The sequence below is a fragment of the Scedosporium apiospermum genome, assembly GCF_000732125.1.
Source record: "Scedosporium apiospermum strain IHEM 14462 chromosome Unknown SEQ_SAPIO_0088, whole genome shotgun sequence".
NCBI classification, from domain to species: Eukaryota; Fungi; Ascomycota; class Sordariomycetes; order Microascales; family Microascaceae; genus Scedosporium; species Scedosporium apiospermum.
The window spans coordinates 2,482,189-2,494,452 of record NW_015971789.1 but is presented as its reverse complement, the minus strand read 5'-3'; the positions used below and the strand labels follow the sequence as shown (position 1 = coordinate 2,494,452).

At 50.7% G+C, this 12,264-nt stretch overlaps 1 protein-coding gene across 1 annotated transcript; it reads left to right on the top strand.

Moving 5' to 3' along the window:
* Window positions 1-3,845: 3,845 nt before the first annotated feature.
* On the top strand, window positions 3,846-7,274 carry SAPIO_CDS3659 (Chitin synthase 4; the record flags this gene model as incomplete). The annotated part of the gene is made up of 2 exons (XM_016786411.1): window positions 3,846-6,711; window positions 6,829-7,274. 2 exons carry the CDS (start codon window positions 3,846-3,848, stop codon window positions 7,272-7,274), a joined length of 3,312 nt encoding a protein of 1,103 aa, XP_016644417.1.
* Between the last annotated feature and the right edge of the window lie 4,990 nt (window positions 7,275-12,264).

Below are 12,264 nucleotides of genomic sequence, written 5' to 3'. Positions count from 1 at the left end.
AATTCACCAGGCTGATGTGTACTCCAGTAAACAAAGCACCACCTCTCTCCGACCAAGTACTCGTCCGAAGCGGCAACGTCGATCAAAAAAAGGATGTAGTAGGAAGTGGTAATAGGCTCAGGATAAACTCGTGGCATCGATTGATCTGCGAAGGGATCTCACTCAACCCCCCCGAGATCCAATGCACCTCAGATCCGGATGTGCACCTTCGACCGCCATCTGGAGGAAGCATGGTGCGCGGCAGATGCTTTAGCCCCATGGACCTGCGACACGAGCGGTGGAATGCTTGGACTAGAAGAAAACCTAGAAGCTTTGCTTCCCGCCGAGGAGAGACAGCTCCACCGTCTATTTCGCAAGAGAGAGCGCCGTTATTTGGTGACCTGTGCTCCGAAAGTTCAATATCCCGCCGCTATGATAGTTCACTCCAAGAGTTTGTGTGAACAGAGGAACAATACGTAAGAGTGGATACTGAGTATTATTATGTACCCTCTCCTTCTGATCATGCGAGGTCATTGTGAAGATGGCCTCGCCAGAGATAAATTAAGCTCTTACATTTTCTTATATATGTGGACAAACATGGCCGCGGGACGTGATACGGCTGTCATTACCCGTCAGATCATGCTTGCTTCCCACAGATCTGGCTTCCTCGGTTTGCGGCATGAGAACCAACGGGTGACAACATCGTTCGACTAGTTATCGCTGCCTCGTCAAGCTTCAAGGAGCCAACTCCCAAACTGGTAAGATAGAGTGTCTTGGATTGAGACAGAGATGGCATGCACGAGGCCGACTGACAATCTAGACTGAAAGACGCGAATCAACGCGCTTTTGCACAGTCAGAAACAGCTTGAATAACCTTTCAAGCCCAATTCATCTTAGCGCTTTCTCCAAGGAGGTAAATGCTGCTGAGGAATGGGTCCAGCTCATTGCTCTTTTGATGGAGAGAGGTCATCAATTCGAGGTCATGTTCATGAATACGATAGTACTGTCCCCGTGTACATTTGTATTATCCTGCAGTCCCAAGTCATTGGTGACCTTAGAAGTTAGGGAAACGGGATATTGCGACGATGCTGTATGAGAACTGTGTCAAGTAAGTAATTGATTTCTTCGAAGAAGGGACGCATGAGAGGGAATAAGAATCATGGCCTATTTTATATTGTCCACAGTTTACGAACTATCGGGGTCCATCAATCTGCAATTCGGATATTTACGGAACGGGTCAATGATGCCAACAAGGGAAAAATGAGGCTGCTGCGATCTTCAAGCACTTTATTGCTTTAACAGTCTCACTACCGAATCACTCAAAGCTCCATTTAAACTACTACCACGAACTCATCTTGTCGAGATTATGACGGCATACTTCCACATTTAGCGAAATAAAGCCTTCTCCGCCTACCTCGGTAGTCTACCGTATATAGGAAAGGCAAGAAGTTTCCTGAGGCCGACTTGCTTGGATGAGCTGGCACTTCCAGCTGCACGAGGAATAAGGTTGCCTTTGCTTCTTCTGTAAGCATCGTCAGAGAGAGATGCAGCTAATCAGGTTGTTGGAGTATGCCGCTATTTTCTCGCAGATCGGGTTCAATGGCGAATCGAAGTCTTGTGGAATGGGCACAGACTGCCCAAGGGCGAAAGAAAAATGTCGGACCTTCGTCCAGAGCCAATGCCTTAACGAGCCAGAACGCTGACCTGCTGGAGACGCCGAAAGGGGAATGTTGGAATTGTAACACGCTGTACGAAGTATTTAGCCGTTATCCTTTCCGTTTCCTTAGAGAGCAGTTTGTTCGAGGAGTGCAGAGATTCCTACTTCGCATGTGAGCCCGAAACATACTCCACAGGTATTCGACCTGACTTTGCTCTCCAAGTGAAGAGAGTTCGCTTGTCAAGGCAGATTTGTGCCTGCCAGCTTGCAACTTCCTGAGTGATAAACTAATAACTTCGTACCTAAGCGCACTCGTAGAATGGGAAAGAGCTGAAGTAGAACCCCTGCATGAGTCGGGTGAGTACAGTATCTGCACAGTTGGGGGCAATAGGGGGGGAAGATCGCTCCCAGGTGCGCCGAATGCATAATATTGATACTGTGTACAGCACTACGTTGTACCTTCTAAAGACAGTGCCCGAAGACAAACCTCGTATTTGGATACGCATCGAAAACAGCGAAAGTGGAGGTCGTCTAAAGTCAAAGAGACTGTATAGACTATGTAAATTGCGGCATGTTAGGCACTGTACGAGGTTCTTCGACGCATCATTTTAAGTGCACACTGTCCAGGTACGAAATACTCAGAAGAAGCAGGAACACACACTCGCGCTGGTCTGATCACAACGAGGAAAGCAGGGAGAGCCATAGGGCAGCATCAAATCAATCTTTGACCATCAAGAGAAATTTGCCTTTCTTCAATCCACCACGCTTGCCCTCCAGAGCCCCGGCATCTATTCTTGTCCTTCGCTTCGTGTTGTCTCGCCTTTGCTATCATGGTCTGACAACACAGTCGTTCATTCTAAGCCTCGAAACTCCCTTCGTTCTATTGTGCGCTTTTTTTTTTTCTTTCTTCCTTCGTTATTCTAATATACGCTCCTCAACCGGGGCATTGCTCCTCCGCGACTGTACGAGTACTCCGCCCTCTTCCCTCTGAACGAGACACGATTCAGATCCGGCATCCTACCTCTTCCGAGTCGCGAAACCGACATACTTACGGTCTACGGTCAACGAAAAAGGAGGCGAGAAAACAGACGCGGTATTGCTCAGACGGCCGAGAGCATTTTCGCTCCAGGATTTGGCTCTTTTCTGCTTCTCGGCTTGCTTGAGACTGGCGTTTCGTGGTCCCGAGGGCGTCAAAATCGTCGCTTCAACCAAGTTTTTAATTTATCCTTTTTCCGGGGGTGGCCGACCGACTCCTTCTCATCGTGCTGAGCCACCGAGGGATTTGTCCCTGACTTTGGTTGCTTCAAGTTGGCTTTGGCACCAGTCAGAGTCGCTGGACCTGGCCCACTAAAACGGTTCACGGTTCGCGCATCAAATCCTGAGAGGCTACCGTCTCCCAAGGAACGGCCCCCGCTCGACATTAACGGCCCCCTACTATATCCCCTTCGTTCGACAACCTGGCTTTATTGGCGTTTCCACGCATAATAACAAATCAACATCGTGGGTTTACCTTCTCTCTCTTTCCCGCTCTCGCCTCAGCTTTGTTCCTTTGCATCACGTTTCATGCCCTTTTTACCCCATTTCGAGACCATTTCCTCAACCACATTTTCTCCCCTTTTCGAACCTTGCGACGTCGTGAATGCCGAATACAGAATTGAGTAGCGATACGAGTCGAAAATCTAAGCTATTCTCTGCTCTGAAGGGTGTGTTGTCTTGTCGTCGTTGGTGCTACTATTTAGTTCTTATTTTTGTCACACCCTTTGTTGTCCTACTCCCCGCCAGCTCCGTTCCTCACTTCAATCGACGGTCGCTTCGAACAATTCTTGTTGACAGCCAGCACTGACATCCGCCTTCGTATAGGACAATGTCTCTCCCCGAGAGGCCGGGTGCGAGCCCTTCGTACGAGCAGCGAAATGGATATCGACACTCACCTTCCCGACGAAGCCGCCCTGCGGACGCGGAGGGAGGCGGATATTATCCCCTAGGCCCCATGCCAGCACATCAACGTGGGCAATCCGCCACATCCTTTCCCGATACCATCGCGGGTCCTAATAGTAATACAGAGACTACCCCCCTTTCGCCCGATGCGACCTCCCCAAATCCCGGCTCTGGGAGCAATTTCCAGCGAAAGCGAAGCCTTATCCGACCCGAAAGAAATAAGATCGGAAAAGATCATCCAAACTATCATTACCGGAAACATGCAGCCAAGATGGACACTCTACCCTCGACTACGGGGAATAACCCGTTAGCGGAGGATCTTGAGGAAGGCTCCGATCGTTCGCCTTCGCGAACTCTTGACGCATACTCGGATGCTTCTCCCCCCCGAGACCCGAGGAGCCCTCGGCGCAACGACGATCCCGAGAAGGGTCTTGGTGGAAAGCCGGTGAAGCGAACCAAATCATCCAAGATTAGAAAGGAGGATAGAAAGAAGCAGAAGGAACAGGAGCAGATCCGCCCTCCAAGCTTGTGGAATGTGTATTGTGCCATTGTCACATTCTGGTGCCCCGACTTCATTCTTAAGTGTTTTGGAAAGGTCAAGAAGGAACAACAGCGCGCTTGGCGAGAAAAGATGGGCCTCATCAGCATTATTCTCTTCATCATGGCGGTGGTGGGCTTTTTGACTTTTGGTTTCAATCAGGTTGTCTGCGGCTCACCTCCGCCAAGGCTTCGTATCAACGAAGTAACCGGCGGCTTCATGATCTTCCACGGTGTAGCCTACGACCTCTCAAGATCTGGCCATCCTGCCGCCGAAGGCATTCCTCTCCGCCAGAACGGACAATTAGCTAATGTCCTATTCGATTTGCCCGAGAAGAATAGCGGCAAAGACGGAAGCTTCCTCTTCCAAAACGTCAACGGTCGCTGCAAGGGCCTGATCAATAGGTCCGCCAACTCCAACGTCCCGACCAACTCTAACAATGATCTGGCATGGTACTTCCCCTGTACGACATTCAACCAGGACGGCTCTAGCAGCCCGAACGTCACAGTACCATATTATGTCGGATACGCATGCCATACTACTCAGGCAGCTCGCGACGCCTTCTATCATGGCCTCCGTGGCTCGGCCGATGTTTACTTTACCTGGGATGACATTCGTAATAACTCACGCAATCTCATCGTTTATTCCGGCAACGTGCTCGATCTGAACCTGCTCAACTGGTTCGATGAGACCCAGGTGACTATCCCAGATCGTTTCAAGGAACTCCGCGACAAGAATACTGCCGTCAACCAAGCCATTCGCGGCCGCGACGTAACACGAATCTTCCAAGCGTCTGAGGACAAGCAGGTGGCCGAGTGCCTCGAGGAGATTGTCAAGGTTGGAACCGTGGATACTGAGACTGTCGGTTGTATTGCTGCCAAGGTCGTCTTGTACTGCACACTTACGCTCATTCTTGCCGTCGTATGCGCCAGGTTTGCGCTTGCGTTGATTTTCCAATGGTTCATAAGCCGCAACTATGCCGCTGCGAAAACCTCACAGACGTCGGATCAGAGAAAGAGGAATCGGCAGATTGAGGATTGGAGTGAGGACATTTATAGCGCGCCTCCCCGTCTTCCGGGCGAGGTCGGCAGTAGTGTCGCCGGCCCCGGCTCCGACAGGGGAAGCAAGCGCGTCAGCTCATTTTTGCCCACCACGTCTCGCTTCTCTTCTATCAACGCCGATCGCAGCATGAACAAGCGTGTGCCAACAACCATGGCAAGCCAGGGTGCTGGCAGCACCCTCTACCCTGGCTCCATTTACCAGCAGCGCAACGATAGCAAGACTAGCTTCCTTCGGTCTGATCCTTACGCCAGCACTACGAGCCCCACCGAGGGCCCTGGACCTGCTGGCTTCATTCATGAGGCCGTCGTTCCGCAGCCGCCGAGTGACTGGATGCCTTTCGGATTCCCTCTTGCCCATGCCATCTGCCTCGTTACCGCCTACTCAGAAGGTGAACAAGGTTTGCGAACAACGTTGGATTCGATTGCCATGACGGATTACCCCAACAGCCACAAGGTTATTCTTGTCATCTGCGACGGTATCATCAAAGGGAAGGGTGAGAAGTACTCGACCCCGGAGATTGTGCTTAGCATGTTGAAGGATCACACGATGCCTCCCGAGGAGGTCCAGGCCTTCTCGTATGTTGCCGTGGCTAGCGGTTCCAAGCGGCACAACATGGCCAAGATCTACTCAGGTTTCTATGACTACGGTGCCGGCTCTTCGATACCCGCCGATAAGCAACAGCGCGTGCCGATGATGGTTGTGGTCAAGTGTGGTACTCCCGATGAGATGCGGACAGCGAAGCCTGGCAACCGTGGTAAGCGCGACAGTCAAATCGTGCTCATGTCTTTCCTCCAGAAGGTCATGTTTGACGAGCGCATGACGGAACTCGAATACGAAATGTTCAACGGTCTCTGGAAGGTGACGGGCATCTCTCCCGACTTTTACGAAGTCGTTCTCATGGTCGACGCCGATACGAAGGTTTTCCCCGACAGTCTGACGCACATGATCTCGGCCATGGTCAAGGATCCCGAAATTATGGGCCTCTGTGGTGAAACGAAGATTGCCAACAAGCGCCAGAGCTGGGTGTCTGCCATTCAGGTCTTCGAATACTTCATTTCTCACCATCTGTCCAAGTCGTTCGAGTCCGTCTTTGGCGGTGTTACCTGTCTGCCCGGATGTTTCTGTATGTACCGAATCAAAGCGCCAAAGGGCGCCCAGAACTACTGGGTCCCCATCCTCGCGAACCCTGACGTTGTTGAGCATTACTCGGAGAATGTGGTCGACACTCTTCACAAGAAGAACCTACTGCTCCTCGGCGAGGATCGATACCTTTCGACACTCATGCTTAGAACCTTCCCCAAGCGAAAGCAAGTTTTTGTGCCTCAGGCTGTGTGCAAGACGACGGTTCCGGACACGTTTAGCGTGCTATTGTCGCAGCGACGTCGTTGGATCAACTCTACCATTCACAACCTGATGGAGCTTGTCCTCGTTCGAGATCTTTGCGGTACCTTCTGCTTCAGTATGCAGTTTGTTGTGTTCATTGAGCTGATCGGAACTCTGGTACTTCCCGCTGCCATCGCCTTTACGTTCTATGTTGGTAAGTTTTGTGCTTTTCGTGCTGCTATCATGATCATTATTATCCTTCATACTTGCGCCGATTTTTTTGAAAAAATATTTCCCTCCATTTATTGACAATACTAACATGCGGCTCCAGTAATCATCTCCATCATCAACTCACCACCTCAGATCATCCCTCTGGTTCTCTTGGGTCTCATTCTCGGTCTCCCTGCAGTCCTGATTGTGGTTACCGCCCACTCGTGGACGTATATGGGGTGGATGGTCATCTATCTTTTTTCACTTCCCGTTTGGAACTTTGTTCTACCGACGTACTCATTCTGGAAGTTTGACGACTTCTCATGGGGTGACACGAGAAAGACGGCGGATGAGAAGGTTAAGAAGGGAGGCATCGAATATGAAGGAGAGTTCGACAGCAGCAAGATCACGATGAAGAGATGGGCCGAGTTCGAGCGCGACCGTCGAACGCGCCTCCAATTCTGGTCGTCGAGAGAGAATATCGCCAACGGAGGAGTGTCGAGCGCTGGCGGATGGTCGGGGCCACCGGGCCAGGCGTACCACGATGACTATTATTCGGACGCGTAACCCTGCGTTGACTCCTCCTGGCTAAGGGAGGAATGATGAGTGTTTTTTCTTGTTTTGTTCCTTTTTCTACCATTTTCACGTCACGTCTCAGGTTCCTAGTAATATCAAGAAAGAAGACCTGGGTGGGCAAGAGGGGGCGAGGCGAGACTTATTGGCACGACACGTATCCCACATGAAAATCACTACTACTTAATGGAGAAGGGTTAGGAGCGTGAGCCTGGTTTCTTTTTTTCCTCTTTTTTCTCCGTTATTTTTTCCCTTTATTCTCATAACTTTGTATGCCACCCTCGCCCCCTTCCCGCCGTCTATTGTAACTTGCGCTTCAGTTTGTTCCGTTGGTTTCAACCCCCGTCTACTGTCTTTCCCTTTTTTAATTCCCCCATCTTGCTTAACGGTTGTTGTTGTGTATAGAGAGCGGTTTTCTAGGTGGCATCCGAGCGGCGTACATTCTTGACACCGAGTTTCTGTTAAGACGGTCCTATGTACATACTTTTATTCTTTTTCGGGGAGTTTTTCCACGTTCTATGATTTCCTAACCGGACTTTGTATGAGGCAAGCCAAGTAAAACCAATCTGGCTACGCCTGGTAGTTGTTTATGGGAGCCTCAAATACACATTTTGCACAACGCTATTTTTTTTTTTTTAACTGTTCCTTGGTTAGCTGCTGCGGGTGATCTTCTCGACCCCCTTTGAACGATTCAACGATTGGGTGTGGCGGCTAGAGGATAGCGCTGATGATGGTGGACGGGATGCGTCTGCACGGATAAAGGAGAATTTGGGAGGTTGAGTGATGTGCGTTTCGTTTTGTAGGTCGGCGTAGGAGGTTGATCGGGTTGATCTACGACTTTGATTGTTGTGGGTGGTATTTCCAGCTCCAAGCTCTATGTATGAAACGGGTATGGCATAGCCTTGCTGGGCCAGGCAGTTGTCCGAGGAGAAAGAGTTTGAAGTTAAGAGGCCCAACTGCAACGTCATTTCTCGTCTACTACCTGTGCATGCAACTCGCCCTTCACACCCTCCTATCATTTATGGTTTACCTTGATATTTCATGTCTACGCCGTCGAAGGCTACGAGGAAGCTAGAGAGGGGGGACAAGTGGTATCACCACAGACTCGGCAATCTCAACGTCGTGACAGAAGCAACAATCGTATTGGAGAGCAACAAACGGTTAGGTGCAGGAAGTCGTATGCTTTTGATGTACTTTGGGCTTGCGATTGAGGCTTGTTCGGTTGGGTAGATGCATTGAATCCTGACGACTTTCTTTTTTGGGAGGGTTTCTTTTTTTCTTTTTCCCCCCTTTCCCGCCCCTTTCTTCTCCTTGGAGGTTTCCTTTCCCCTTGCAGTCTTCGAAGCAGTACTTCGTTGACTGTAATGGATGCCATGTGGAATATATTTGGTTTCTCGGCAGCCAGAAGGATTTCCAAGGTTTCTCCGAGACCGATGAAGCGAATGATCATGGGCCAATTTCCATCTCGTCTCGTTGTCTTAGACTTCAGCCTCGATCTTGGGCATGAAACCATGTGGTTGAGGATTGGCTAACTTGAACCGGGGACGAGCAGGTTATTGGATCCATCTGACGAGTTTAAAGACAGATCGGGTGCGACAAACGTAACACCAGGAGATAGCAGATATAGTACTCTGCAGCACAAGTGCTCATGTACAAAGGAATATACGAACATACAAAGTGGTGCTCCCGCATGAAAAAAAAGAAACACTGGCATTTGCCAACCAAAGTAATTGCGTGCCGCACGAAGGTCCAGATGCAAGATGCAAGATTTCAATGTCTCCACGAAAGTAATATGCCAAACTCGGATCATATGGGCTAAAACGGGTGTTGAGAGATTAAGACGTGTGGCTCGAAAGAGACAGAGCTGCATGAATCAAATGCTCGAGGAGCAGCAGGACAGCGCAACAATGGCCCATGTTCTTGAGGGGAGGGTCGTTTCCCGGCTGGAGAAGGTTCCCCACAAAGGAGGACCGGGGGATGGGATTGATGACAACGTTGAGGGCGTTGGAGGAAGACCGTTCGCGGTGCAGTGCATGAGAATTGCTGCGTGCGGATGTGGGTGTGGTGGGTTGGTGGGATCCAGTCAGTCTGTTGGTGTACACGAGTACCCGGCGATTTTACATTGCGAGTCGACGTACTTCATACCTAGCATCAATATGCTTGGCTTCCCCAGCCCCAGGGGGAGCGATGCAGATGCATTGGTCTTGATCAATCATGGTGAATGAAGATGAAGGTTATCGCCTCAAGTCGATATCAACCTTGAATAGGCTGGGGTCGTCGTATTCGGCCGTAGGAAGAATAGTAGGAGCACAGAGGATTAAGAGTCGTTGTGCTACCTGTCTGTCATGAGGAGGAGAGTCTACAACTGCACTAGATCCACTGCCGTACAGTTACGATCACCACACATACATGGGACCGAGAGGTTGCAGCAAAAGGATAGACCTGTCAGACCTGTTCCATGATGCTGTGGGATCGAGACTCCGTTTACAAAGCAAGCAAGGCTCCTTATTATTAGTTTATATCAGAGGCGGTCTCGGTCGATTCGTATGTACTTTGTTGTCCACTTACTTGGTTACTTAGTTACTTGGTAGATGACATGAGTACCCGAGGTACAAGGCACACCGGTTGTTATCAAGTGGGCTAGTCTCAGCGAAGTACATGCAATTGTGGTAATTACCTTTGTACCTGTATAGAAGCAACATTATAGTCTACTTCGTACTAAACTTCGTACAGCATTTCGGAAATGCGATCGCCCACGAAGTCTTAGGGGATCTCACTTAAACTGTGTGCACCACCGAGATGGGCACAAGGCAGAAACACAATCACTGTCGTCGACTGATGAATAACATTGATTGATGGTTGCAGCAGGCTAATTTACCCCCTCGTCGTCCCTCATTCCCCGGTCCCTGTGGTCCCTTCTAGCGCTCGCTCTAAGGTCAGAGAGTCCGTGACCCTAAATTCTAAGATGGAACGGCGAGGTCTCAAGAGCCTTTGAAAGAGGAGGTACTCTGTGGTCTCCGCCCAGTAATAATGTACGTCGCTCAATACTAGGAAGTACACTCGCTCCATTGATACCTCCCCGCCCAGCCGCCGCGCTGATCTTCCAACCTCTCGAGTCCCCAGGTCGCCTGCCCACCGGCGCCATCGCTGTCACTGTCACACCTCAACTCGCACCTTCGCACCCGCGCAAGCTCCCCTCCACGGAGCGATATGGAGGACGTACTTGTACCTCAGTATCGATCATAATATTCCGTTGCTTTACAAATACTTCCTGCTTGTATTCTATTTTGCCGCACCTTCCTTCGTAATATTGCCTGGTCATTTAGCTCAAGCTTTTGTGCGGTGTGCGAGGGGCAGGAGCAGTGAGAAAAACAGGTTTGGGACTTGCCGTGCGCATCCATCCCCCAACAATGACCCAAAGTTTCAACAACCCCTCCTACAATCCTACAATGTACAGTACATCAAATGTAGGAAGTATCAATCTCTCCTCTCATCCCGCCAGCCAGGCCGATCGCCTGGCTGGTGAAGCCCCGCTCCGCCACCAGAGTACCTCACATACGAGGTACACTACAGAGCAGTCATAGGAACGCGGGAGCATTTGTTAACACTGATTGACTCGTCAAGTTCAAGCCTGCGCTATGGTCTAGCCACCACCTGAGCCTTTTCTTCCCCACCCACTCACGCTTCCAGTCACGCCGATACCCGCCCTTAGATGACCAAGGGCAAAGGGCAGGACCGAGTCAAGGGATTTAATCAAGTGGTTTAATGGCTTATTATTACCAACCAACATACCGTTACCCTAATGGGAACTTGTCGTCCCGTTGCCTTCAAGTCTGAAGCTGTGTAGTTATACTTCTACATGGCTGTCTAGACCCCAGACTTCAAGCCATAATTCCGCGACCCCAAGCAATTTCCTGCTCTGGTCCTTGTTGCAATTCAGACCCTGCGCTGACTCCGCCTGGCTGCAACTGCACTGGCACTAAACCGCTCTTGTCCCATGTCAGCGGAGACCCTACATATTTGATCAATGTGCGAAGTACGAAGTACACTACGAAAGGCGAACTTGAAGGCGCGAAGTAAAACTTTCAGTGTTGTATTGACCGTTGTCACTCCTCCGCTCCACCACCACCCTCCTCTGCCACTAGGAGCATTGAGCTCGGTGCCGAACGAATTAACCTTTAATTCCCCCACGAAGTTATTGAAGCCAGCCGTCGCTACGAAGGAGAGGGCATCCTGGTCGCCAACACTCCTTTCGCAAAACCCGGTCAAACTTTCTCTCTTTCCTCAACCCTCGATCATACAATCGTACCATCGTACCATCGTACACAGGCGTCTGCCTTTCCCGTGAGCACAGGCCGAGGAAAACAAAGAGGGAACAAAGGAAGCCTTGACCAACAGGAGGGTCTCTCCCTTGCGATCGTACCGCACCACCCTCCGCCAAAGTACAGAGCAAATCTTTCGGCCTTTTTTTCAGCTTTCCCTACGGACCGTCCCATTTATTCTCCCGCTCTGCTCCCACAAACCGTCACTCGAACACCCGTCCCGAGACACCCCCAAGCACCCTGCGCGAGCTCAACTCCGAGTCACTTCGGACGTACCCGACCCGGAGAAGCAACGCGAAAACGTTGGAAGGGAGGGGAGGATACAGAAGCCTCTGGCCCTCACAGTACCTGCGTCTCTGGTTGTTCAGTACAAGACCCATTCCCAAACTTGCTTGAGGCGTCTACGGAGCAAGCTCAACTAGGGGCCGGGGTGCGCCGTGTACGATTTGCAGCTGAGGGTGCGCTCCTTGATACTGGGTCTGAGAAGAGCTCGCGGTGACTGGTTGATTCCGGTTCCGGCTTCTTGGTTCTGACCAAGAGATATATATATATATATTGGAGAAGGAGAGGGAGAGGGAGAGACGAGGCGAGAAGAGCCCAGTGGTGGTGGCCGAGCTACCCCTCCTCCTTGTCGTGCGAGTCCTTTGCATTGTCTGTTGGGG